We start from the raw sequence: 24,340 nt of genomic DNA on the forward strand, positions 1-24,340 counted from the left end.
ATTGAATTTATTGCTTGCTATTCCGGTATTAAGTTTTAAAATGTTGGTAAAGTTCAGTCCTCCTCTATAAAAAGAAGGAAATGGGAGTGGAAAAAAAAATTGTACAGAATTGTTTGAGAATTGATGCGTAAATACAGTACTTCTTCTGTGTAAATAAAAAGGGGCTGTAAATCATGAAAGTTTTATTTTATTTTGCATACACCGCACAACGGACACTACCCGTTCAATTACCGACTGCGCTGCAAGACCATAACGAACACAGGATGCTCATTGGAACGATACGACTGAAATTCAGTCTTTTATGATTCCGTGCTTCTATCCAAAACGTTTAGTGGGAGGAGTTTATTTTTATAGTTGTGCACTATCATTGGATAATTATCCATCAAGTGAACTAAAGAAAGGACGAGGAGTGAAAAAATATAGATAGGCGTGTATTTCTTTCATAATAATATGCATTGTTAACAGATTCCGTCATTTCAAGCGAACGAAAAAAATAGATATAAAAGTGAATAATAACAATAAGACTTAACATGCAAAGTCAGGCTTCAATATACAAAAAAAGCGCCATCTTTGATTGCTATTTATTTAATTATCTCAATCTGAAGACATATTTATATGATATTAAATAATCAGAATCGGTGATTACTTGAAATCTTGTTCATTGTTTTTATTAATAATTTATAAAATAATCAATTTCATCAAAATCTTTTTCTACTGATAACAGTTGTTGTAGTCAGTATTAAGCTGATTATATTCAGTCCGAGTTATAGATTTAGAATTGTTTTTTTAAATTTTCAAGCCGAAATTATTTGAAAGGTTTTTTCTTCGACATTCTCTAGGAATATATTCATTTTTTTTTAACTGTGAATTATAATAAATAAATCAATTTTATATACACTTTTATATATTTGATTGTTTATCAGAATTGATAGATTTCGTCAATTGCTTCAAATTTTTCATCCATTTCTTTTATTTCGTCTAACTCAAAATTTTGATTGCTGAAGTTTTAAATTTAGTATTCAGAACCAGTCTTAGATTAGATTCAATTGAATCATGATTGGAAGATTGCGGTTCGCAGCTCAATTTTACAGAAGATCTATCAAATCTGTGGACTGATGCATGTTGCTGCTTAGCGTCGAAGGTCAAGCGTTCGCTAGCTAGAGTGTTTTTACTTTTATTTTTCTCTCACACCGATCTAGTTTATCCATAAAGCTGACACGAGTAAATTAGTCGAGTATTTTGAAAAGTTTATGTGAAAGATGCTGACTCTAGTATCATTCTCGTCGTTTGACAATTGTTCACATTTACAAAATTCGCCCAAAACGAACCCGTATGTAGTTTCAGAACAGGATGGTAATATATTCAAACCATATAAAGCAAAACTGAATATTAAACAAGAACAAGGAGTCAAAAACGTAGGATGGCGCTTTAAATCGAGATATTTACCCGGACTGCCTGACTATATAAATACTAGGGAGGGATATGGTAAAAACTTAACATAACTGTTGTGCAGCTTCAAAACCAATACAACTAAAATTGAATCTAAATGAACTTTAATAACTTTCAAAGTATTGCGATAAACACTTGGCATTATTCAGTTAAAAGATTATCTTGCATTAATATAATAATTGCATAATTCATAAATAAATTTATTTATAATTTGAAATTTAGAACATTTTATTAAAAATTAGAGCAGATTTACGACAAAAAAAATCAAAAACCTTAATCCTTTCTTCTTATCTAGAACTTTTGATGACTAAGGTGTATGTACACACTAGAAGATTTTTTTTTTTTAAATTTTGGCTATAAAAATCCAGTTTTTTCACAGTAAGTCATTAATATATGTTTAAACACATTTCAGTGAGAAAAAACCATATCACACTAATTAATTAATATTTAATGAGCTAATTAGCATATTTTCTGAAACATGATATCTTAAATCTAATTTGTACTAATCTTCTAATTTGTACAGACACACAATTCTAGTTGGAAGTTATGCCTAATATTAGTCTTCATGTTGTCTGCCTCAATCAAGTTATAAAAATATATAGTTTTTTTTAACAATTTTTTTCATCAACGATGAATAGAAAAAGCGAGATTTTTTCTGTAATGTGAACTTTTAAATAGCTATTAAAAATTTATTTCTGTAAATATAACTTTGATTGAGACACAAAACATCCGCTATTTCATACAGATTATTTTGATGTATAAATAATTGTATTTGGTTCATTTCTTGTTGAATTATGATTGTTTGAATGAAGCAACATAGTGGAAAAATATCATTTTTCATAAAATGAGTTTAAAAAAACCGAAACTAGAGTTTTTAGTGAAAGTACTTCAAGAAAAATAATTATAACTCGAGAAATATTCCGAATATTGACAACATCTTGGTATCGTTTGAAAGCTAAAGGATCAGAGAACACTTTGAAGAAATAAAAAAAATATTCGATATTTTGAACGATTTTTGAAGTTTCAAGTGTATACGTACACCTTAAATGATACTTTACTATCTACAAAAATAAAAGATATTTTATTGGAAATCATAATCTTCTCGTCCGACATTCATTCGTTGAATTGAGTTTCGTTGTTAATGGTAATTCTCCTCTGCGTGCTCGAGTTGATGTTTCAAGCGAACATCTAAAAGTTCTTAAAGTATCTGATGTTGATAGTTTTTCATTTTCTTTTATAAGAATAGAACGCATTGCTATCGTCAGTTCATTCAAATATTGAATTTTAATGAATGCTCACGATTTAGTCCTCTGCGAGTCAGAAATATCCACTTTAAAATGTCTGCCGTGGACAAGGCAACTCAAACAGAATGCAGTGGACAAGAGGAATTTGGTAAGTGACCTTAACGCTAAAATGATAGATTTCTGATATTTTCTGGACGAAATCTTAGTACAGAAAATCTGTCAGTCTGTCTTTGTACATATGAACAGGACATTTAAAAAAATGCAATGAAATAAATGGATGATAATATATAGTTTTGTTATCATAATCGTAGATGTGCATCGTATTTTGGACCGAATTTATCAAAGGATTGACTATCTGTCCGCCAATTTATTCGTACATTTGCCAGCACGATAAATCAAACTTATCAAGTTAGATAAATGAAATTTAACGTTAAAATTGCAGGTGCAAATATTGCAAATTCGGTCAGCCAAAAAGAAAAAAAATCCCAAAAGAATCTCGATTTTTTTTTAAACTTTAAATTACGCAGCTAAACCAAAAACCAAATATTTCATTCTAGAAAAACATACTCAATGATGGATTTAAGTATTTTACGGCAATGCACGATACGAGGCCATCTTTTATATGGTTTAGTAAAATACTCAGTTTAGTTTCACATCTCAGCGCATTTTTAATTGTTAATGACTTATCATAATTTTTTTTTATCAATTTTGAGAATATGTATTCGCTTTTATTTATTTACTATTACGACTCTAAACAACCCCACATCCACTTTTGAACTCAGTATTATTTTAGATGTTCGGTCTTCAAAAATATTTGAAAACAAGTGAATGTAATGAAGTATATATTCTTAAGTGCTTGATTAAAAGTTAATATTATCCTAATATTTTATCTTTCATAGAATTTGTACTTTTTGCAAAACCCTTTTATTTGTCAACTAGGAAAATGAAGTTTTTTAATTCACTTCCGTCGTTACCTTCTCAGCCTAGCATTCCTAGGAAGCTGCCTATCTGCCTAGTTGGAAATCCGTTGTTGACTATAATAGTAAAGCAAAGGGAGAATCTTCTCTCGGGTCTAATTACTCTATCTTTAAAATGAATTTTATGTTTAATTGGATCCTATGATTTTTCGCATATGTTTTTCTGTCCATTATTTATATACTTTTTTTTTCTGGAAAGGTATTTCATTTTTCGGATATTAGGAAACTTCCATTTAAGGTCGAAATATCACAAAAATCTTTTCAATTTTTTTTTATTTAAAAAGAATTAAGAAATTTTTTGATATGATCAGAAAGTGATTGGCGAGGCGCTACTGCTTTTAATGCCACGTTTGGCGACCAACTGGTATTGGTTGTGTTTAACAAAAACTAAATCTCTTGCGCATTACTTGATGCTCATAATTTTCTCAAGATAAAAACAATTTGCTTTATGAAATTAAGTCGAGTCCCTTGACATCATATCATAAAAAATGTAAGTGTTTTGGTAATTTGTTTAAAACGGCACGCTTCTTTTGGTGTAATGTAATCTTACTTTCTGATTTATCGTATAAATGGATGAGATCAGCATAGATTTTTTAACCCTTGGTTTACAACATTGGGAGAAGATGTCGCGAAAAAAAAAATTGATGAAACGATGGAATGGTTGAAATTTTGTTTGTAGAAATTACGTAAAATTTAAATTAAAAGAATGTGAAAATTTAGCTAACGCCAATTAAATCACTGAAAAGCTAATTTCAAATATTTATTCGATTTCGTATCATTGAAACGATTTTTTTTTTTTACTTTTTAGATGTTTTAAACATTTTTTCTGTGTTGTTATATTTTCAAAAGTTATCAAGAAATAACATCTACATTCTGTTTTTTTAAATAATTAAAATTTAAAAAAAAATGTGTGATATACATGTTTTGTCCTTCTACGATATATTTATGCCGAATTTGGTGACTCTTAGATTTGATGGTCTATTCTAAAGAATTCCAACTCTCATACACGCACAGACACTTTTTTTTATATAAGAATGAATTATGAAACACTGATTCTATAGCGATTCTCTGAAAATAAGATATTTCTAATTGAAATGGGTAAAGTATATTGAATTTGGATTAATTTTTCACAGAAAAAAATTATTACGGAAAATGTGTTATTACATAAAGTGTTATCACGGAAAAACACATAAATTCTGTTTACTTTTTAATTAATTAAAATCTCCCCCCCCCCAAAAAAAAATGATGCGATGTGCACATTTCGTCTTCCTACGATATGTTTATGCCAAATTTGGTAGCTTCTAGATTTGATTGCCTATTCCAACAGAACGTCGACTCTCATACATGCCATAGATTTGTCTTTTTATGAATGGATTATGAAAAATTGATTTTATATAGATTCTCTAAAATAAAATATTTCTAATTGCCATGAGAAAAATATATGGAATTTGAATAAATTTTTCACGGAAAATGTGTTATTATATAAAGTGTAATCACGTAAAACCCCTAAATTCTGTTTACTTTTTAATTAATTAAAATCCCCCCCCCAAGACCAATGTGATGTGTACATTTCGTGACATGTGATGTGTTTATACCAAATTTTCAAGCTCCTAGGTTTTATGGTCTATTCTTACAGAACTCCAACTTTAATACACGCACTAACACTTCCTTTTATAAGAATGAATTATAAAAAAAAATTATTCTATTGTGATTCTTTAAAATAAAATATTGCGAATTGGCATGAAAAAAATTATCACGGAAAATATCGAAGTACTAAAGTGTAATCACGGAAAACACCTAAATTCTATTTACTTTTTAATTAATTAAAATTTCAAAAAAAATACTAATGGGATGTGCACATTCCGTTCTTTATATGACATGTTTATGCCAAATTTGGTAGCTCCTAGGTTTGATGGTCTATTCCTACGGAACGCTGACTCTCATACACATCATAGAGTTCCCTTTATAAGAATGGCATATGAAAAATTGATTTTGTATAGATTCTCTAAAATAAAATATTTCTAATTGGCATGAGAAAAAAAAAATATATGGATTTTTGAATTTAATTTTTCCGTGCAGGTCTCAATTTTTGTGTTGCAGTTGAGTGGGAAGTAGCGATCGTCACCGCCAGAGGCGTTTTTCCTTGCTAGTCTGTAGCTGGAAAGAATAACGATCCATTTTTATTTTCAAGCCCGTTTTGGGTTTTTGTGCTTGTTTCGCATCCCAATCGATATGTCTGAGTCGGCTCGGATTGTTTATGCTCTCGAGTACTTTTTGAACCTCATTAGGTTGCCTCTGCGAACATCTTAAAATGTTTCTAATCAGAGAAATCTCTTTGTAAAGTGTGCACTGAAATGAATGGATAACAGAAACAAAATAATTCCTGTTATTATGATTAGAGGGGGAGCGAAAAAAGGGGCATATTTTTGAGAGATGACGCATTTGCGGAGAAGCAAAAAGAAAATAAACAGTCTATGAGATATGCTGCTGCATTGACCATTATTTATTTGAATTTTTATATATTAATATATTATTCTGAATGATTTCCATCAGTGCATGCTTTATTTTTCTTAGAAGATTTTCTTGCAGTCTTTAATTATAATGATGGATGTAGTACAGAAATATATTAAAAGCACTCAAAAATAATATTATTAAAATCACTCCTGTCTGCGATTTTTATCTCGAGAGAGAAAACAGGTAGTTTTTATTAGTGTTTAAAAAATAGTTAAATTTTCGTTCGCTGCGCACAAATCAATATGTCTGGGAAATTTTCACAAATTGGAAAATTTTTTATTAAAAAAATAACAGTTATGTTCAAAAGAATATAAGCGGTTACCATGCCAACGGAGGGATATTTTTAATGTTTCAAATTTTAGAGAATAAATTGAGGTTAAAAGAATTATTTTTCTATAGGAAACGGATTGGTTTAGAGGAGATATTAAACTATATGGTCCTCGTCTTCCATTGTTAGGAAAGGCATTTATAAAATTGAAATCATAATTCAAATTTGCGAAAAACGATTATAATTATGTTAAAAGGAAACGCAGTTTTTCCATAACCTTGTACCTTGTGAAAGTTGTATTGGATGAAGTTCGTTTGTTTTCCTTGAATGAATGACATTGAAGTTTTTTCCTTAGATAAGTGCCAAACAATTAACTCGATATGATAGTTTCCATTTCGATTCACAAAGCTTGATTTTATTTTTATGTATTTTTTAAATAGCTTCTTGATTAGGTTGATGAGGTAGAAAACTTCTTTCAGTTCTCATTACCATGTATCTGCATATTATGATTATTCAACTTTTTTCCTTATGTGAAAGTTATTCAAAACAAAATTTTAATGGTCTCATTCAGAAATGAGGAATTATCTTTAGAATTAACTTTGATAAAAAACAACAAATAGGTTTTTTTTATGCATAACACCTGCATAACTATCTCGGTTGACACTAAACTATTAATTTACTAAGATCTTTTATAATTTTAGAATAAATGATATTCATACTTTGAAGTCAAATGAAGAAATATATTTCATATAAACTTGATAGATAAAAAAGTAATAATATTTCCGAAATATCAAAAAAAAAAAAAATGCGAATGAGTTGAAAGATAAGATCTACTATAGTCTTGATAAAAAAAAAAGCCATTAGTATTAAAAAATAAAATTAAAAAAATCTATTTTACCAAAATATTTAATAAAAACAGCTTTTAAAAAGTCATTTTTATTAATATGCTAAAGAAAGTATATATTTTACAATTCAACATTCTAACTATTACGGAATCTTAAAATTAGTTTCTGTTCCTAAAATTCACTACGAAATGATGCCATGAGCGAAGAATAAAAATGTGAGTAAATTAAATGATTAACTGGTAATAAAATTTTGAAATTCTGCATTATCACCGAGAATAGTTAAGCGTACAAAAATTCAAAACTTCAACAGTGATAATAAAATCGAGTACAAATCCATCTTACAAACCTGAAGCAAATCAAGTTAAACATATAGAAATAAGCATTTCTTCTGTATTGTATAAAAGTATGCTATTTTATACTTGGTTTTCTAAATATTAAATGATAAGTGACGTATCATTGTTAATATTAAGAATATAAAGTGTTTTTTTTTATTGCAAAGCTCAAATTTATGACTATGTTGTTATTTCTTTTTATTTATCTTGAAACTTTCTATAATTTAGAAATTTTATTTCTTTCGTTTCTAGTCCCTTTCATTTGTATAAAAACGATTTCGTGTTCTGTTCGAAGATTGAGTTTATATATTCGTATTATTAACTGTATTGTTTATTAGTCGCCTTTGGCAACCAGCTGATGTGTCGGGACTTTAGTTATATTTACTTTCAAATAAATCTCTTACGCATAACTTATAATAACTTAAATAGTAATATTCATGATTTTCTAAAGATAATATTTTTAAACCTCAAATTGTGACTGAAATTAAAGTAATTTTAGCTTAATCTATTCTATTCTATTTGTTTAGTTGGTCTCTTATCTTTTAGATCAACATCTATTCTATTCATTGTAAATACGAACAATCCTAAATAAGTCCCATTATATTATAGCGCTTAAATGTAATTATGCAGCTCATCTATCTTTTAACTTTCGCGGATTTGTAACATTTTTTTTTATTTGTCATGCAAAATACACAGATATCAAACATAATCCTTCTTCTTTAGCTTTCAACTGTGACAGAAAATGACGCCATTAAAAATTTTATGAAACAATAAAAATGGTTTGAATTTTAATGCAACAATGTCGTTTACTCTTGGAAATCAGGCAATTAAATAAATAGAATAAAATAGTTAAAAATCTGCAAGACCATTAAATACATAAAATTAAAAAGTTTTTAGTTATAGGATATTTTACGCTCTTATAATTTCTAGAATTATTGCGGAAAAGCAGAATTTTACTTAATTTTTTCATTAATTAATATTCTAATTAAAATTTCAAAAAGACTGCTCTGATTTGATCATTTTCCCTCTCCAAGATATATTTTTGACATATTTAGTAAATATAGGTCTAACACAACATCTACACATTCATTTTTATTATTAGTAGATATTAAATTTCTTTTAGCGTCATTTAAGGGTAGGCATTACACAATTCAAAGGCTTTTTTAAATTTTAAATGTTATTGAGAATATTTTGATATTATTATAATTTAATATTCAAATAAAATCCCCTCGAAAAAAATAATTTTGATTTGCCTTTTTCAGTTGAAACTTAGAACCTTTTTAAAAATTTCACTTGTTCGCAAAATTGTTTAGTATTTTTTCAGAAATAAATATTTTTGATTCTGATTGTATTTATAGTTTAACTAAAATGTATTACACAAAAATGTGCATAGGTTTGAAGTTACATCTAATAATAAATTTATATTGATATTTCTGCTGTTAAGTAAAGCAAAAAACGAGAAAATTTAGCGCTACCTCTTTTTAAATCTTATTTATAAAAAATGAAACTGGACTCGGAATATTCATGGCATTCGCTATAATATCATATACTTAATGATAAGCAAGCCGAAATAAATTGAAAGCTCAATTAAAAAAAATGTCGGTGAAGATAAATTTAACGTAGAGAAAAAAAGGGACTTCGTGAATAACCATTTAAACAACTTCTGAAAGATTAAAGGTGCAACTTTGAGCTTTTGATAAAATGAGTAGAAGTGTAAGAGCAATGAAATTATATAATAAAATGAAAATTAATATTTTGAACCTCCCTAAACTAATTCATGTGTTCAGTTGTTGTTTCAGAAAGATGTCATTAACGCGATACCCATACTTATTAATATTACATGACTCTTCAAGATATAGAAGCATTGATCTTGATAGTGATTGATGTTAATAATTATAGTTAGCGAATAGGTCTTAATAGTGATTGATATTAATCAAATTAGTGAAATATTGATATTGATTATCCAGGTTAAGAAAGAGGATCTGATGAAACCCAGATGATCTAAAACCGATATATTTTGAAAATGTTTGTATTGATCTGAATACAGTTTTTCTTTTTTATACCAATTCTGTGCAGATGGCATGAAAATGAAATGATTTTAAATCATGAAATTTGAACTGTTTTCATTTTAGAGTGGAATATTTAAACTGTGCATCGTCTGAATAATATAGAATAATTTTATTTGATTTCTCTTTTGAAAACGAAATATATTATATTATATTAACTTTGTCAGGTGCAAAACATTCCATTTTTTTCCCGACTTGTTCTTAACAAAATTTTCAGATTATCTGGCAATGAATAGTCAAATTATTGTATTAATTTATTATGGAGATATATGGATTATATTTATATCTATAAAAACTTTTTTTATCAGAAATTTTACTGTAATAAAATTATTTTAAAGGCAAAATAAAATATTTAATTTCATTTTTTCCTCCAATCTATCGCATTTCTTTCAATTTTCAGATAATCTTACAGCCATAGTATGTTTTAGAAAAAATCGGAATTCACACCGATATTTTGTAATTTAATTCAAAGTTTCAACACATGCAAACGAAAAAGGAGAAACATTGCCGTCAATACTATATATAAACTTAACGGAATACTTTTATCTTTAAAAATACTTCCTGCGTTAAGTCATTTCACATCTCAATTTGAAGCTTAACTTCAAACCGTGATCGCCTATTTTCTCTACTCTAAAACCTGTTAGATAGTTAAGAAAACATGTTCTTCAAACTCCCTCATTACATATTTAAGATGTCTGGAAGATATGATGTATTTTCATTTTTTTTTTTTTGGTAATGCGATACTAGTTTTGAATAATATAATGGCAAATAAAAACTTATAATTCATATGAAATAGATACTCATTAATTATAGCTCTCACTTTCTCTCATTACAGTTACCATTTTCTTTTTTTTCCTTCCTGTTAACTTAATTTTGTTCATGCGCTTGCAATCATGATATGAATCTCACCTTGTAGATCGTTTTGAATTAATACGCAAGTTGTTCGTCATCTAACATGGAGATATTTATGAGGATATTTAATATAAATGCTGAAAGCCATAATCGCAATATATTTCGGCTAATTTTTTTTTTCCAAAAGGAAAAAAACGCATTTCGTTTAACATTTTTAGAACAGACAAAATTCTGAGAAGTTAATTATTCAGAGTTATACAATAGGAAGGTAAATGCACATAAATGTATGAATTAATTCCAGAAAAATGTAAGATTAGGTTATTTTTGGGGGTGGGGGACACAGCTGTATCTCAAAATACGTATTTAAGTGTTGCGAATTAAAGTATGAGGAAGCTGAGTAATTTAATTGAATATATATGAAATTAGAATTATATTGAATTTATAATCAATGCATCCATGGGCACATTTTAAATTCCGACATTTTTTGCCACCTTCAAAAGATCTATTGATGTTATTCAATATTGTAATAAAGTTATGCAATAAAGTAATATTTAACAAATATCTTTCAAACAGAAAATGATGTACACATTTTTTTGATAATTTCTTCGTTTTCTGCTATTTTGAAAAAAATATTTATCGAAAAATTCTCCGATTTGGAATCGTAAATTTCGATGACACACCAATAGGAAGAGGTTTCATAATATAAGTCAAATGAAACGCGAACCAGGCCCACATGCGCAAATCTATATTGGAATGGGGCGTAGAAATTGGAACTCTGCGGAGATGATCTAATAGATAAAAATGATCTTATTAGATATAGAAATGCTTCAGAGTACCTCTGAAATATTAATAATAGAAAGTAATCTCCTGTACTTGAAGAATTTCTAAATATGAATAATTTGCAACACCTAATGCGGACCGCAATGGTCTAGCGGTAAAGTGCCGTCACCAGCTCCGAAGAGTTCCAAATTTTACGCCCAATGCCACTCAAGTTTTGTTGCGTATCTATGCCTGGTTCGTGTTTAATTTCATTTACAGGATGAAACCTCTTCCTATTGGTGTGTTGTAGAAATTTGGGGCAAGGGTATTATTCTATCACCTGACCGTAATTCAATATTAAGTTGTCATTCCCAAATTGTTGTTGTATTGGTTCTTAAATGATATTTTAATATAACAGAACTAAACTTCTCTAGACTAATAGCACCTTTTTTCTTTTCCTTATTTCATCACTTATTCGACTATTATTATGGATAGATCATTAGACTATGACAATGACCTGTATACTTTTAAAGTATTTCTTTAAAATTCTAAAAGTTATACATGATTTTATAGACGCAGACTTAAGTCCGTTTTCATTTTTTTTAATTAACCCTTTCTAGGGCCGTGGGAAGTATGCTTCCCACCAAATTTATCAATCTTTGTATGAAATTATGTAGGTTGGCATAAGTTCTGACACATTTTTTTAGTGAATCAGAAACTTAGATGCTTCAGTTCTTTATCTCAGACAAAATGATGTGTCTTGATTTGTTATTTAATTATTAATGAACCAAATTAATTAATTAATCAAATTAAATGGATCTAATAAGCTAAATGAATCCCTTTTCTGATTCTCATTTCAAGCCTAAAAATATTTTAACATAATATGACTAGAAAAACAAATGACCCTTTAAAGGGTTAATAGATAATGAAATGTAGATCATTCGTCATAACGCCATTTCTCTAGAATAGCAATCAACAGAGCTCCGATGTAAGAAATGGAGATTGTCACTATTCCTTAAATTTCAAGCTGTTTCTGAGATTTTGGAGGTTATTATTTCGTAAATTAGGATATTGATGAGCAATCGAAAAGTATTATTCTACAAATAATTGTAATAAAACACTTGAAAAACAAAACTGAATGCTATTAATTTGTTATTGTTTTAAATAATATCGCACATTCAAAGCTTTCATCAGTCTTAAAATCATCTGTATGATCTTATTTGTAAAGGTGCATAGTGGTGTACAAAACGATAAAATATATGAGATAAACTTATGAATGAATATCTTGAATTCCTTTGAATTTCTCTCACTTTTCATTTAATCAACCTTATTCTTTTGCGGTTTTTTTTAAATAGCTGAAAATACAGGAAATGGGTATGAATCTCAAATGTGTAGAATTAAGATGTCAGATGCTAGGAATGTACGGAACATGCACAATTTTATAGATTTTTAAACTATATGATCACGAACATCGAAATTTCAATCTGTTTCCAAAGTTATGCTTATTCTGTATATTAAACGGTGCATTTTATTAGAGTTCGCCGTTTATATTCGTTACTTATTTGTTTAAATGCATAGTTTTACCACTTTAATTAATTTGCTTTGAATCGAAATTGTATTAGTTAGATGCTCTTCTAGTATATTTTGACCAGAAAAAAAATGCAAGCAACAATGAAATAAAGTAATTATTACAACAAACAAAAATGCAATGCTGCAATTATATTTGAATTTAAAAAAATATAATTAATAATTGAAAAATTTAAAAATGGAATTTATTTACGCTTTCTTAATTCATAATAAATAAATTGTTGCAATTCAATTTTGAAATTTTGTATTTTTAAGACAAAGAAAAATTCAGTGACAGTACATCACAGTTTTCGACACAGAGCCGTTAAATCTTGGATACTTTGTTTAATTATGCTTGTCATATGACTGACTTCACTAGCGTTGACTAAATTGTGAGTTATTTGTCAATCAATTACTACCTTATCACTTCGATGAGTTGATTTTCTTAAATATATTTTGAATAAAATCTTATCATGAATATTAAAGAATCATTCGTGGTTCAAATATTCCAGTAATAAACAAGAATAAAGTAGCAAATGATTCATAGGATCTCATGTACCACACATAAGTTTAATTAAGCAATTTCTTTGTTCTGTTACTTTTTGAGAGTCAGAGCACGTCGGAGAATTTTAGGTTACGCCCATATGTTGTCAGATCTTTTTACAATTCATTTCATTAAATCCGTCAGATTTTTTATGAGCAATTTTTTTTGTATGTATATATATAGATAGATGGCAAAATCAAGCACACTAAGTTGCACTGTCTATAATATTTTAAATTTCACACATTTTAACCATATCGTGACTTAATTAAGAATTTATACATATTTTCTTTTTTTGTGTTGAAAAATGACTTTTGGGAGTACATTTGCTCAAATTAAAGTGCATAACAGGTTCAATCCAATTTAAATATATTTGGGAAAAAAAAGCTCGGTAGATATAAATTTAAATGCATTTAAATTTCAATGTACAGAGATATATACTGTATTTTTCAATCATTTACTTAATAAAAATTCATTATATTAATACTTCTAGTGTTAAAGGGGTTTCAAAAGAATTAAACCATCAAACAAATTAGTTTTAAAAATATACAAATAACCACGATGTTGAAAAATTTTTAATAACATATTCGTCAAAATTTTTTAGTTTTCCACCATATCTTTATTTTTATATCCTTTTTTCTGTATCTTTTATTAACCTGAGCTTCTTTTTCGCACTTAATGATTTCTGTGTACTAACAATACTCACTATAAAATATCTTCTAATTGCATGATTAATTTAAAAAAAAATAGGGAAGAGATTCGTAGACAGAATTTAAAAATGGCATGTAATTCACCGAGAAATATTTTTGGCTGTTTTCGTATCAGAGATATCAGCGAAATAAGGTTTCTCCCTTATTAAGTTTATATTTCTTTTTATGAACAAAATCGAAGTCGCTCTTTGATTGCAAAAGATCGACTTTGCAATCAATACATCACATTCATATATATACATAAGTTTTGATACAGAAAGTTTTATTTGATGTATAGAAATTTTATCCATTTTATGTACAGAAATCGTTTTACAATTAAAAATCCATGATTCGAACAAAAAGACCGAAAACAAAATAGATATTCAGATTTCCACTATATATGTAGAGGAATCGATACAAATAATGAACTAAATCGTAAATTTATTACATAAATGTTTTTGCTTCAAATTAGTGAAATATACCAAGAGTCTATTAAATTACTTTTACTAGAAATATTAAAGGCAATTGTTATCAAACCTTTAGGAATCCGAAATGGTAATGAACGATTGGATTTGATATTTTCAAAAAGAAACTGCTTCTGTTCTGTAAAGTAATACGTGTCCATTGGATGTTTTCGAGATATACGAAATACAAAAGCTTGCGAAATATTTTCCTTTTCTTATTTTTAAGAAGCCTTTCTTTTAAATTCTCTTTTTGCTTTTAGATTAGCATTATTAATCAGTTATATAATCAATTGATTAATTAATTTTCATTTGGGCACAATGTTTTATTTTCATCCTTCTGCAAAAATTTTAAAAAAATAACTACTACTTTAATTTTAACATGATTATATTTACAGATTGGATATTATTAATAAATCGCGTGCTTCGGCTTGCATGGGGCTAAAATGATTTAAAATTCTATATTAGAGATTGATGGATCTAAACTTTTGAAATTCGGCAGCAGTGATTATTTAATTAGTAGGCGTTCATTCAAGAAGGGCATATTCAAAATTTAATTAGATTTTTTTTTATTAAAACTCAATTAAAAGTTTAAAGTTTTCCATTTATATCTTCATAATTTTAGACTACATAAGTTATCGAACAAATATAATTTAACATCACTTTAAAATTAAAGAAACAAACATTTTGCTTTTCAGTGATGCCAATATTATTTCCTTTGTAATTAAAAAAAATGTTTTTAAATATAGTTTACAGCAATATTTTTCATTTATATTTTATATAGTATTATATACATACAGTATTATATTTCATTAAATATATACCTAGTTTTACCACACCCACCAAATTGCCTTTTTTTTAAAATCCTCATGACTTTAATTGTAACTTTTTGCTTAGTTTATATAAATAAAAGAAAATAATTAAAAAAAAACATTTAATATAATAATTTATTAATTAAAAAAACAACGAAAAACTGTTTGTATTTGCGCTTATAAGATATCCAGTTAGATATTTGATTTCTAAATTGAATCATAATCGGAATAAAATAGAACCCTTTATAACGGCTGCCGATCCCTTTGGATCAATTCATATAATTTCTTATGAAAAAGGAAATTCAGATTTTTCAAGAAATGTCTGAAAGCGATGTATAAATGAATGTAAATACTTATTGATGCCCATCATTTCATAGAGGATCCATCAAAGAATGTTATAAAGTTTGAACTTGCTAAATCCGCCATTTTGACGGTTCTTGGTATAAATAGGTATAGTCAAACTAGTTATGGAAGTTAAAATGGTTGTGTGGAAATTGAATAGGAATATATAATTGTTCTTATACTTCATTAACAGTCGTCATAAAGTTCTAGAAATTATATCAAAATTTTTAAGCTTGACATTTGAAAATCGTCAAAATGACGGTCTTGGCAGTTCTTGTGTTAAATAAATATTTTGTGTATATAGTTATTGTCTGACAACGGATTCTAAAACCCTCCGCGCTTTTGCGCATGCGTTAGGATAGATTTAATTCGTCAAAATAGGGGTGAGAGGAAAGATGAAAGGAAGGGATGTTTACATTTAACAATAAAATAAATTCAGATTACTTGCAGACTGAATTAAAATAATACGGTCAGAAACGACATTCTATTCACATACAGGTGGAAAAAAAATTGATCAAAAAAGTATCAAATAGGGTGAAAATCAGGGTCAAAGAATAACGGCGAGTTCCGGTTATGCGCTAATCCTTCCGCGTCTCTCCCCTTAATGAGATAGAATCGTCGAAAAATGTCAGAATACTCGATTCTCAGAACACTGAATTCGATTCTCAATTTCTCAGAATACTGAAATGAACAGTAAGAATAAATTTTTAAAAATAAAATTAAAAAAAAATGGAGAAATGAAACTTAAAGCAGCATTCTTGCTCCGATGTTTTGGACTAAAAATTTGAATCTGCTTTGAACTTTTGTTCATAGTCTATATGCCTTTTAAAAATACAACTCCATCCTGATTTTCATGGGACTAGAGGAATAATGGTGTAAGTCTGAGGAAAATGTGAATTGCAGGAAATCACTTACCTTAATATCACCACAAAACTTTAATCTAAGGAGACCAATGATAAGTGCTATAAAATGACAGAAAAGGGGCTAAAGATGAGAACCTGAAAGCAGATTTCGTATGATTTTACAGTTTTATTATAATAGCCCACTTTTTTTCAATAAGGAAATCAAATGTCTCACAGTTGTGTAAGGAAAAGCTCAACTGTATCTCTTCCGTGTCTATCAAAAGTCGCTGCTTCGAAAAATTCGACTGGAAACAACCGCAGCTAAATCGAATTAAACCGAAAATTAATGCCAGAGATTTTACATCGGAAAGAAAAAAAAAAAAAAAACTCTATCGCAGGAACCAATCTGTCTGACATAATCAGATTTCCCGAACGGATGACGAAAATGTATTAAAAGAAAGTAGCGACAAAAATCTTCTGATAAACATGCAAACGATGAGTCTAATTCTTCTTCCGTATTGTTTTCTTGGTTATCTGTTTCTCGATTCAGTAGCGCGCGAAATGAAGGGTGCTTTGTAGATCCAGTTAATAGATACGCTACACACTCGGGTGATTGTTTGGCCTTGAATCGAAGGCCTGTAGCGACATACCATTGCGCGATTGACTTCGATAGGCGAGTTAACACTTTCGCGCAGGGTTTTCGCTTTTTAATCGTGCTTTTGACGCAGCTATTTTCATTCACATCATTAAGGATTCGCGCCTTTTCTGCTGCACTTTTATCAACGGTTTTATTGTCTAATCATGTTTCGGTTCTGCGAATTCGTAGGCAGTCAAATAAGTAATGTTGTAAAAAATATTTAAAAATTGTTTTAATTTTTATTAAATCCAACATTTTTAATTGCATTCTAAGATTCATTTTTTTTCTGCATTTTAATTAACAGTAATAATTTGTTTAAAGTAATCCGTTCCTAGCCACTGCAGGAAATACGAATTAGATAACACACTTTGCTGCCTTCGTTAGCCCATTGTTCATCAAATAATTATTTCAAGTTGTTGCTTAAAAATTAATTTGTATTAACCTAGTTGCATTTGTAATAATGAATATTGTTAAAAAAATTATTTACTATGCATCGTTTTATGCCAATTTTTGAAAGAAATATAAACCGGATTTGATTACATTTGAACCGGATTTGAATTGAAAAATTATTCTTATGTGTTCTAGTGAATTACTAAAGAGTCAAATTAAGTTGAAGAATATCATTTTTTAAACAATTTTCTTGTGCTGTTTACTGAGGGGCACATACTGTCTTTTCTCCTGTTCTTATTGATAGGCCAAATCAAACTGGAAATTAACAATTTTGACATATTTTTAAAATTAAATAACGATGATTTGCCAAACATGAATAAAAATTATTTACTCTAATATTTTTATGCATAAATAGATTTTTAATATTTTTAAACATTAATAAAAAATCTTTTGATGTACAGACGTCTTAATTTTTTTCACTTTTTCGAACTCTACACTAATATTATGAGAGCGTGTAAATAATATTGATTGAATTCTCTACTTCTTTGCATCTGGATTTTAACTAAAGATATTATGTTAACTCTATTTATATGGGTCAGTCATTTACTTATTTAATGCATATTTATTATTATTTAGTTATCACCAATAAATGCTGTCAAAGATGGAAATTATTTCATATGCAATTTTTGAGAGTGGTAAAAGTCCGATTTACCAACTTCATAAAATCTTGCTTTTAAAATGGATTCAATTACCATAATTTGTATGTGATTAAGTATAGCTTTCGTGCCATTAGAAAAATACGAAGCAGTATTCCAAAGATTTTTAATTTACAATTCGTTTTTGAAATTCAGTTTTACCTAAATATCATCGACAGTTTTGCATAATGGAGTCTTTACATACTCTTATGATATATCAAGTGCTCCTCGCCAATTTAATTTTAGCATCCAGTAAGCATTTTGCTGGATGCAGATGAACAATATCACAGCACAAAGTAAGATAACGGACAACTGGATGTCTGATGATATGCGCAATTATGCACTCTGATAACATGTTAATTAATTCCATAAATTAAAAAAAGAACTCACCTTAAAGTTCAAAATTTTCAGTACATTTGTTGTTAAATTCATTTATATCTTCTGTTTCATAAATTGATCCACAGCAATTCGATAACATCGAAGAAAGTTTTAAGTGTTCGATAAAATTCTAGGACAAAGCAAAGCTGAAACACACTGATTTTAAAATGGGCAGATCGTTAAATGGGACAGCTTTACAGATGGTTCAGCATTTTTTCAGTAAAGCATGCATTTCCAACAATCGTAAAGTTTTTGTTTCATAAGGCATATGCTATCTGATGACCGAACACCTGGTAGGAATTTTGTTGCGAACAACGAACGCTTCGGTAGAAGTCAAGGATTTTATGAATTGACTGACCTGTTTTTTAACTACGTCGTATTCCCATAAAATTCAAAGTATATTTCGTTTTTAAAAAAAATAATTTTTTTAATAAAGAGTAGCCGAATTATAGCTAAATAATTAAATACATAAAATGACGACTTATGCGGAAATTTATATTAGAACGTTAATGCAGATAATGAACTCTTGCGATACATTCTTTATCATTTTGTTAATTAGAAACAAGCAAAAAGTTTGGCAATTTATTTTATGTACAGAAAAACTAAAATAATATCATAAAACTTTGTAAGGTTTAAGGTGCAGCTGAAATCTTTGATTTTCTTTATGCATCTCTTCCCTCTGCCGTTTAATTTCTACTTCATATTGAAAAATTCATTCTTAGATTCTTCTTCTCAAATTCTGATAGAATTATTCTAAAATGCATTATTTAAATTAGATTTTTCATTCAAAAAATCTATGCATTTTTTTTTCTGTGATGCTATTTTTTTTCTATACCTTGCATTTTTTTTTTTTTTTTTTTGAAATTTAGTAAATATTTTAAATAAATTGTTACAAATCGAATCATGAAACAAAAATACGAAAACTTTTAGATGAATTCTGAGACAAAGCAGTTTTGTCATTTTAATTTTATGATGCATTTTGCTTATAATACTCTTTGGCGAGATATTTTCAATAATCGTAAGAACTTGATTGATAATGATTAAATTTTTTTGAATTCTCTAGTATTTCTCTTTCGTCATAGAGAAATCTTTCGTCATCGTATGATAAAACGTAAAGATAAAATAAGAAGAAAAAAAAAAAAAACTTAAATATGCTCCTGAGAATATATCTTACAATAAAAAAAATTATAATTATTGATTTGTGGGAAATTTCTGTAAATTCTGTGATGAAAAAATCATTCAAAAACGTTGTTCAAAGCAGATAATTGGAACTAGAGCTATCGATTTTGTTACATAGTTATAGCTTAAGTAAGAAACATTCACTAAGAACTTTTTCAAATCAATTAAAATTTCAGTAATTCAAATCAATTAAATTCAAATTTGTTATTTTTTAAAATTTTATTACAGTTTTTAGTTAATTAATAATAAGTAGAATTTTTAATATTTTTCCTCAATCTCTGAGCATATCATCATATCATCGCAATGAAATCATTTTTACTTCATCTTAAAATCCAAATAATTAGCCTTTCAAAGATACCAGTTTTTTTCTTATGCAATTTTTTAAACTTTAATAAATTTCTAAAATTAATTTCAATTGCAATTTTTAACGACTTTTTTATTGTTGTAATAAAATACAAAAAACTTTTTAGTCAACTTTTTTTGCGAATACTAATGTTATAATTTAAAGATTTTTTTTTTTTTTTTTAGAATTTCCACTTTGCGTTTATTAATTCGATACGTTTTTAAAGCTAGCAATCTTTCTTTTTCATCAATTGCTTAATGTGAAAATCGTTATGCTCTGAATGTAATGACTCAAGCTATCAATCCACACGAAGTCTAAACAACAAATAGCCAAGAACATTATGCTACAATTTATTGAATTAGAGGTTTTTAATCTCCTTTATTTTATATTTAAAGGTTCATTTAAGATATTTTAGTATGCAGAAAAAATTTCATTAAGAATAGTAAACATTTATCTGATGCTTTTCTAAACAGTATATCTTTAATAATAATTACTGATGAAGATATTTGTTTGGAGAACTTAATTGTGTGATATTTTCTCGTCTGCATTCCACAATTTTGTCTCTAAACAATGGCAAAATAATTTTACAATTCATTTTATATTTAAAATTTGTGATGTATAGAATTAAGTAATTGGGTCCTTATTGATAGTCGAATTAGTATTATCGATTTTTAAAAAATTAATTAGTTGGCGATTATCCAAATAAAAAGCCTTGTTTTAAAAAAAGTTTGATACATATCGAATTCCTGTTTGATTGAATTTATGGCTTATATAAACTGTCTTCACAGAGTAGCCGCGAGGCATACAAAACGCAGACGGCATCAAATGTTGCTGAGCGGCAGTTTTTTTAGAGGAAAGCCGTGTTTCGAAAACTTCAGCGCGTTAGAAAAAAAAAATGGTCTGAAAAAAAAATCGCTGTCCGCATCATCAGTAATCGTAATCAACCAACGGTTGTTGATGTAATATCCTTGGCATGCTATAGGACTACTACGGATGCTCAGACGGGGAGAGGCGGTTGTTGCCTACCCCCTCCCTGTTGCTCCCGCTTTTCTACTCCATGCACGTCACGTGACCCGTCTGGCAGGATAGGGTTAAGGCTTTTCCTTTGGCGCGAAATGGCGACTCGCCAAAAAACTACTATTCGCAGTCCCGCGACGTTTTAGCGTCGGGAAATTTTTTAGGGTTCGGGTTTTTTATAACACGGCTCCGCTCGCTGCCATGACAAAGATACCAAACGGTAAGTCCCTGGTCCGTTTCTCAGTTTTTGCTATAGATCATCGCTTTGCCGATGTCGTGAAGGTTATTTGTTTGGGGCAAACTTTTTCGAAAACTTTTTTGGCAACTTCTTTTTTTGGAAAAAAACCGAAGCAACAGATTGAGCAAAGGGCGAACAGACAGACAAGCGGATGATAATGAAAGATGAGTTGAGGTTTTTTTTCAATGACGTTTTTTCCGTGTGTACAGTTCTCCTTTCTCCCGCTTCATTTTATTTCATTTTTTTTTATTCCGCGCTTTACGGGGTGTGGCGGTGTAGTCGATAACGACATGACGTCATAACTACCGAATTATTTTACTTTAATTTTTTGTCTCTTCTTCTGCCTTTTCATTATTCTGTGTTCGTCTGTTGCTGCTTAATTTCTGCCAAGTTTTTAGAATACGGGAGAAATAAGCGGGAAGGTTAATATTTTTATCTCCTGTTTGCGCTGATGGAATTAGAAATGTCCACATGGAATTGTCACGAATAAAAAAAATAGATATTATTTTTCGGGCAATTTTAATGATCATCGGTGCAAAACAACGGAATCGGACGATTCATAAAAAGAAGATAATGTAACGCATTTCTCTTAGCAGATGTTTTTACGTCCATTATCCTCAACAGATTTCAGCGAAAAGACATAACGTTTTGTTTAAGCACTTTGTAATGAGACGGAAAAAAGATTTTCAACAGTCGTAAAATTTTTAGGACTCTTAGGCATGCACAGTGGTTATGTTATTATTTATCGTTTTAAAAACCGTTTTTGTTTCGTTTTCAGTTTAATTACGGAAAGTTAAGTTCTTATGCTGCCGTTCCAGTGAGGGCATTCGGGTTTCTTTTTAATGCATATATTCGCATTTATTATAGTTTTTATTAACATGATATAAAATGTATCTTTTGATTAAAATGTGCATGAGAAATAAAGTTATGCTAGAATGTTGCAAGTTTTTATTACTTGAAACTGTTGTTTTTGTCAGTATTTATGTTAGTTTTGTTAATCGCATGCTTCTTTTTTTTTGTTTGTTTGTTTGAAAATTTTACCTAATGTGATGATTTTTTTCTTTTCATAGCAATAAAATTTCATCTTTTATTATTTAATATTTGCATGTAAAATTTTTAGAGCTCACTGCTTTCATTTGAATAATTATCAACAAGGGTACACGACTTAGTTTTTATTTTGGAATTTGAAAAGAATGCCGCAATTTAGGTGTATTACGTGAAACCTGCGTTAGAATAATTCTGTTTGTGTTTTCTTTTTATATTCTTTTATTGTAATGAAATTCATGGAAAAGTAGTGCTTATTCGTCTAGTCTCTGTATATTCTATCACTTAATAATTCATTAAATTTTTTTACTATTCATGTTTTATGTGATAAATAAACATTATTATTTTTAAAGCTCATTACACATTTTAATTTTCATGTGTTTGCATTCTGTGTGTAATAAATATCTAGAGCAAGAAATTAATATTCTAGTGAACATCTGCTGTTCTAGTTCTTGTTCTATTAGTTTTTTACAAAGGGTATGGATTCTTGTTTGGAAGAGTTTTAAGATTTCAAAATTTCAAAGCAATAAAAAAAAAAATGTATAGTGCAAATCGATTGTCTCTGCCTTTTCTGAACTTGTTGCTCTTTATCAAACTTGCTGTACGATAAGTTAAAAATGTTGGATCGTAAAATGAAATTTTTTGTGTCTTATTGACTCGTCTATCCTTTTTTTTTCTGCATTTTGTAAACTTTATTTAGTTTAGAAAATTAATATTTTTTATTGTATTTATCAAAATGTGTGAAAACACGTCGGAAAAATATTATGATATATTTTTTTTTGTCATTTATTACTTAGTGAAAACAATTATTTTCTTTAAGTTTTTATATCACTCGACAAAAAAGTAAAAATAAATACCATTATAATAAACATTATTTATTTGCAAATTCAGTTGTAGGATTTTTAATATTACCATTACATTTATTACTTTAGTATAATTGAAAAAAAAAATCAACATCTCACGAAAACATTTATAATTTTTTCTTTTGTCTGTTTTCTAAGATTTCATGTGATTCTTAATTATTTTTCAAGATTTTTATAATTTTGTGAGCAAATAATTAATAGTAATAATATTATAAGTACAAAAAAAAGTGTTACGCAACTAAAATCAGTAATTTATTTTTAACCAAAATTGCAGACATTTCACAAATCTTTTTTGTTGTCGATACTCGAAATTTTTTAATTGATAAAATTAACAATAATATTTCAGATGAAATTCTCGTGCTAGTTTGATTGCTAATCTAAAAATAATTCAAATATCTTTTTTTTTCATTGATTTTTTTTGGAAAGAATCAAAGAAAAAAAATTATAAACAATTATGACTGATATATGGAGCATTTTACAACAATTGACTTTAATAATGAACTGCAGTTAATTTTTCACAGCTATATAGAAGATGCAAACGGAACTTATATTTATTATCAAAACCTATTTAAAAATAAATGGGTGGACAAGCTATATTCATGTTTTCAAAATGTGTTATCGGTTGTTTACTTTTTATTGGCGAAATTATTTTTAGGCTTTTTATTGGCGATTGGTTGTTTACTTTTTATTGAAAAACTTATTGGTTATTTTTAAACTTTAACGTGACAAGATTTTTTTTTTCCTTAAAAAAATGATGAATGATTTTTTTACAAACAATATAACATTCCCTTTACAGGGAAACGAGAATTTGTTTGATTATTAGTTTCCAAGAAAATATGAACTTACAAAAATATTCTCAAAGCTATGTTGAAATAGAAATTTATAAATTTTTTTAATAGATCAGTGGTGGTTATATCTTAATTCTTACTTAAATAATCGTAGAAAATATTTATTTATTGAAAGGGATATAAATTTACGTTTTAATTAGCCACACTTT

At 28.1% G+C, this 24,340-nt stretch overlaps 1 protein-coding gene across 8 annotated transcripts in view; it reads left to right on the forward strand.

The window, feature by feature from the left end:
• LOC129980573 (zinc finger protein rotund-like) overlaps nucleotides 1-24,340 on the forward strand; it is a 424,990-nt gene that overhangs the window by 123,910 nt on the left and 276,740 nt on the right. For 3 of the 8 annotated variants that reach the window (XM_056090941.1, XM_056090939.1, XM_056090929.1), the window contains exon 1: nucleotides 21,225-21,418. The exons of the other annotated variants lie outside the window; for them this stretch is intronic. In XM_056090941.1, coding sequence (XP_055946916.1) covers nucleotides 21,400-21,418 — 19 coding nt within the window. In that variant the 5' untranslated portion in view covers nucleotides 21,225-21,399. Of the gene's footprint in view, nucleotides 1-21,224; nucleotides 21,419-24,340 lie in introns of those variants that run through there. 8 annotated transcript variants of the gene reach the window in all.

The sequence above is a fragment of the Argiope bruennichi genome, chromosome 8, assembly GCF_947563725.1.
Source record: "Argiope bruennichi chromosome 8, qqArgBrue1.1, whole genome shotgun sequence".
In the NCBI taxonomy this organism is placed as follows: Eukaryota; Metazoa; Arthropoda; class Arachnida; order Araneae; family Araneidae; genus Argiope; species Argiope bruennichi.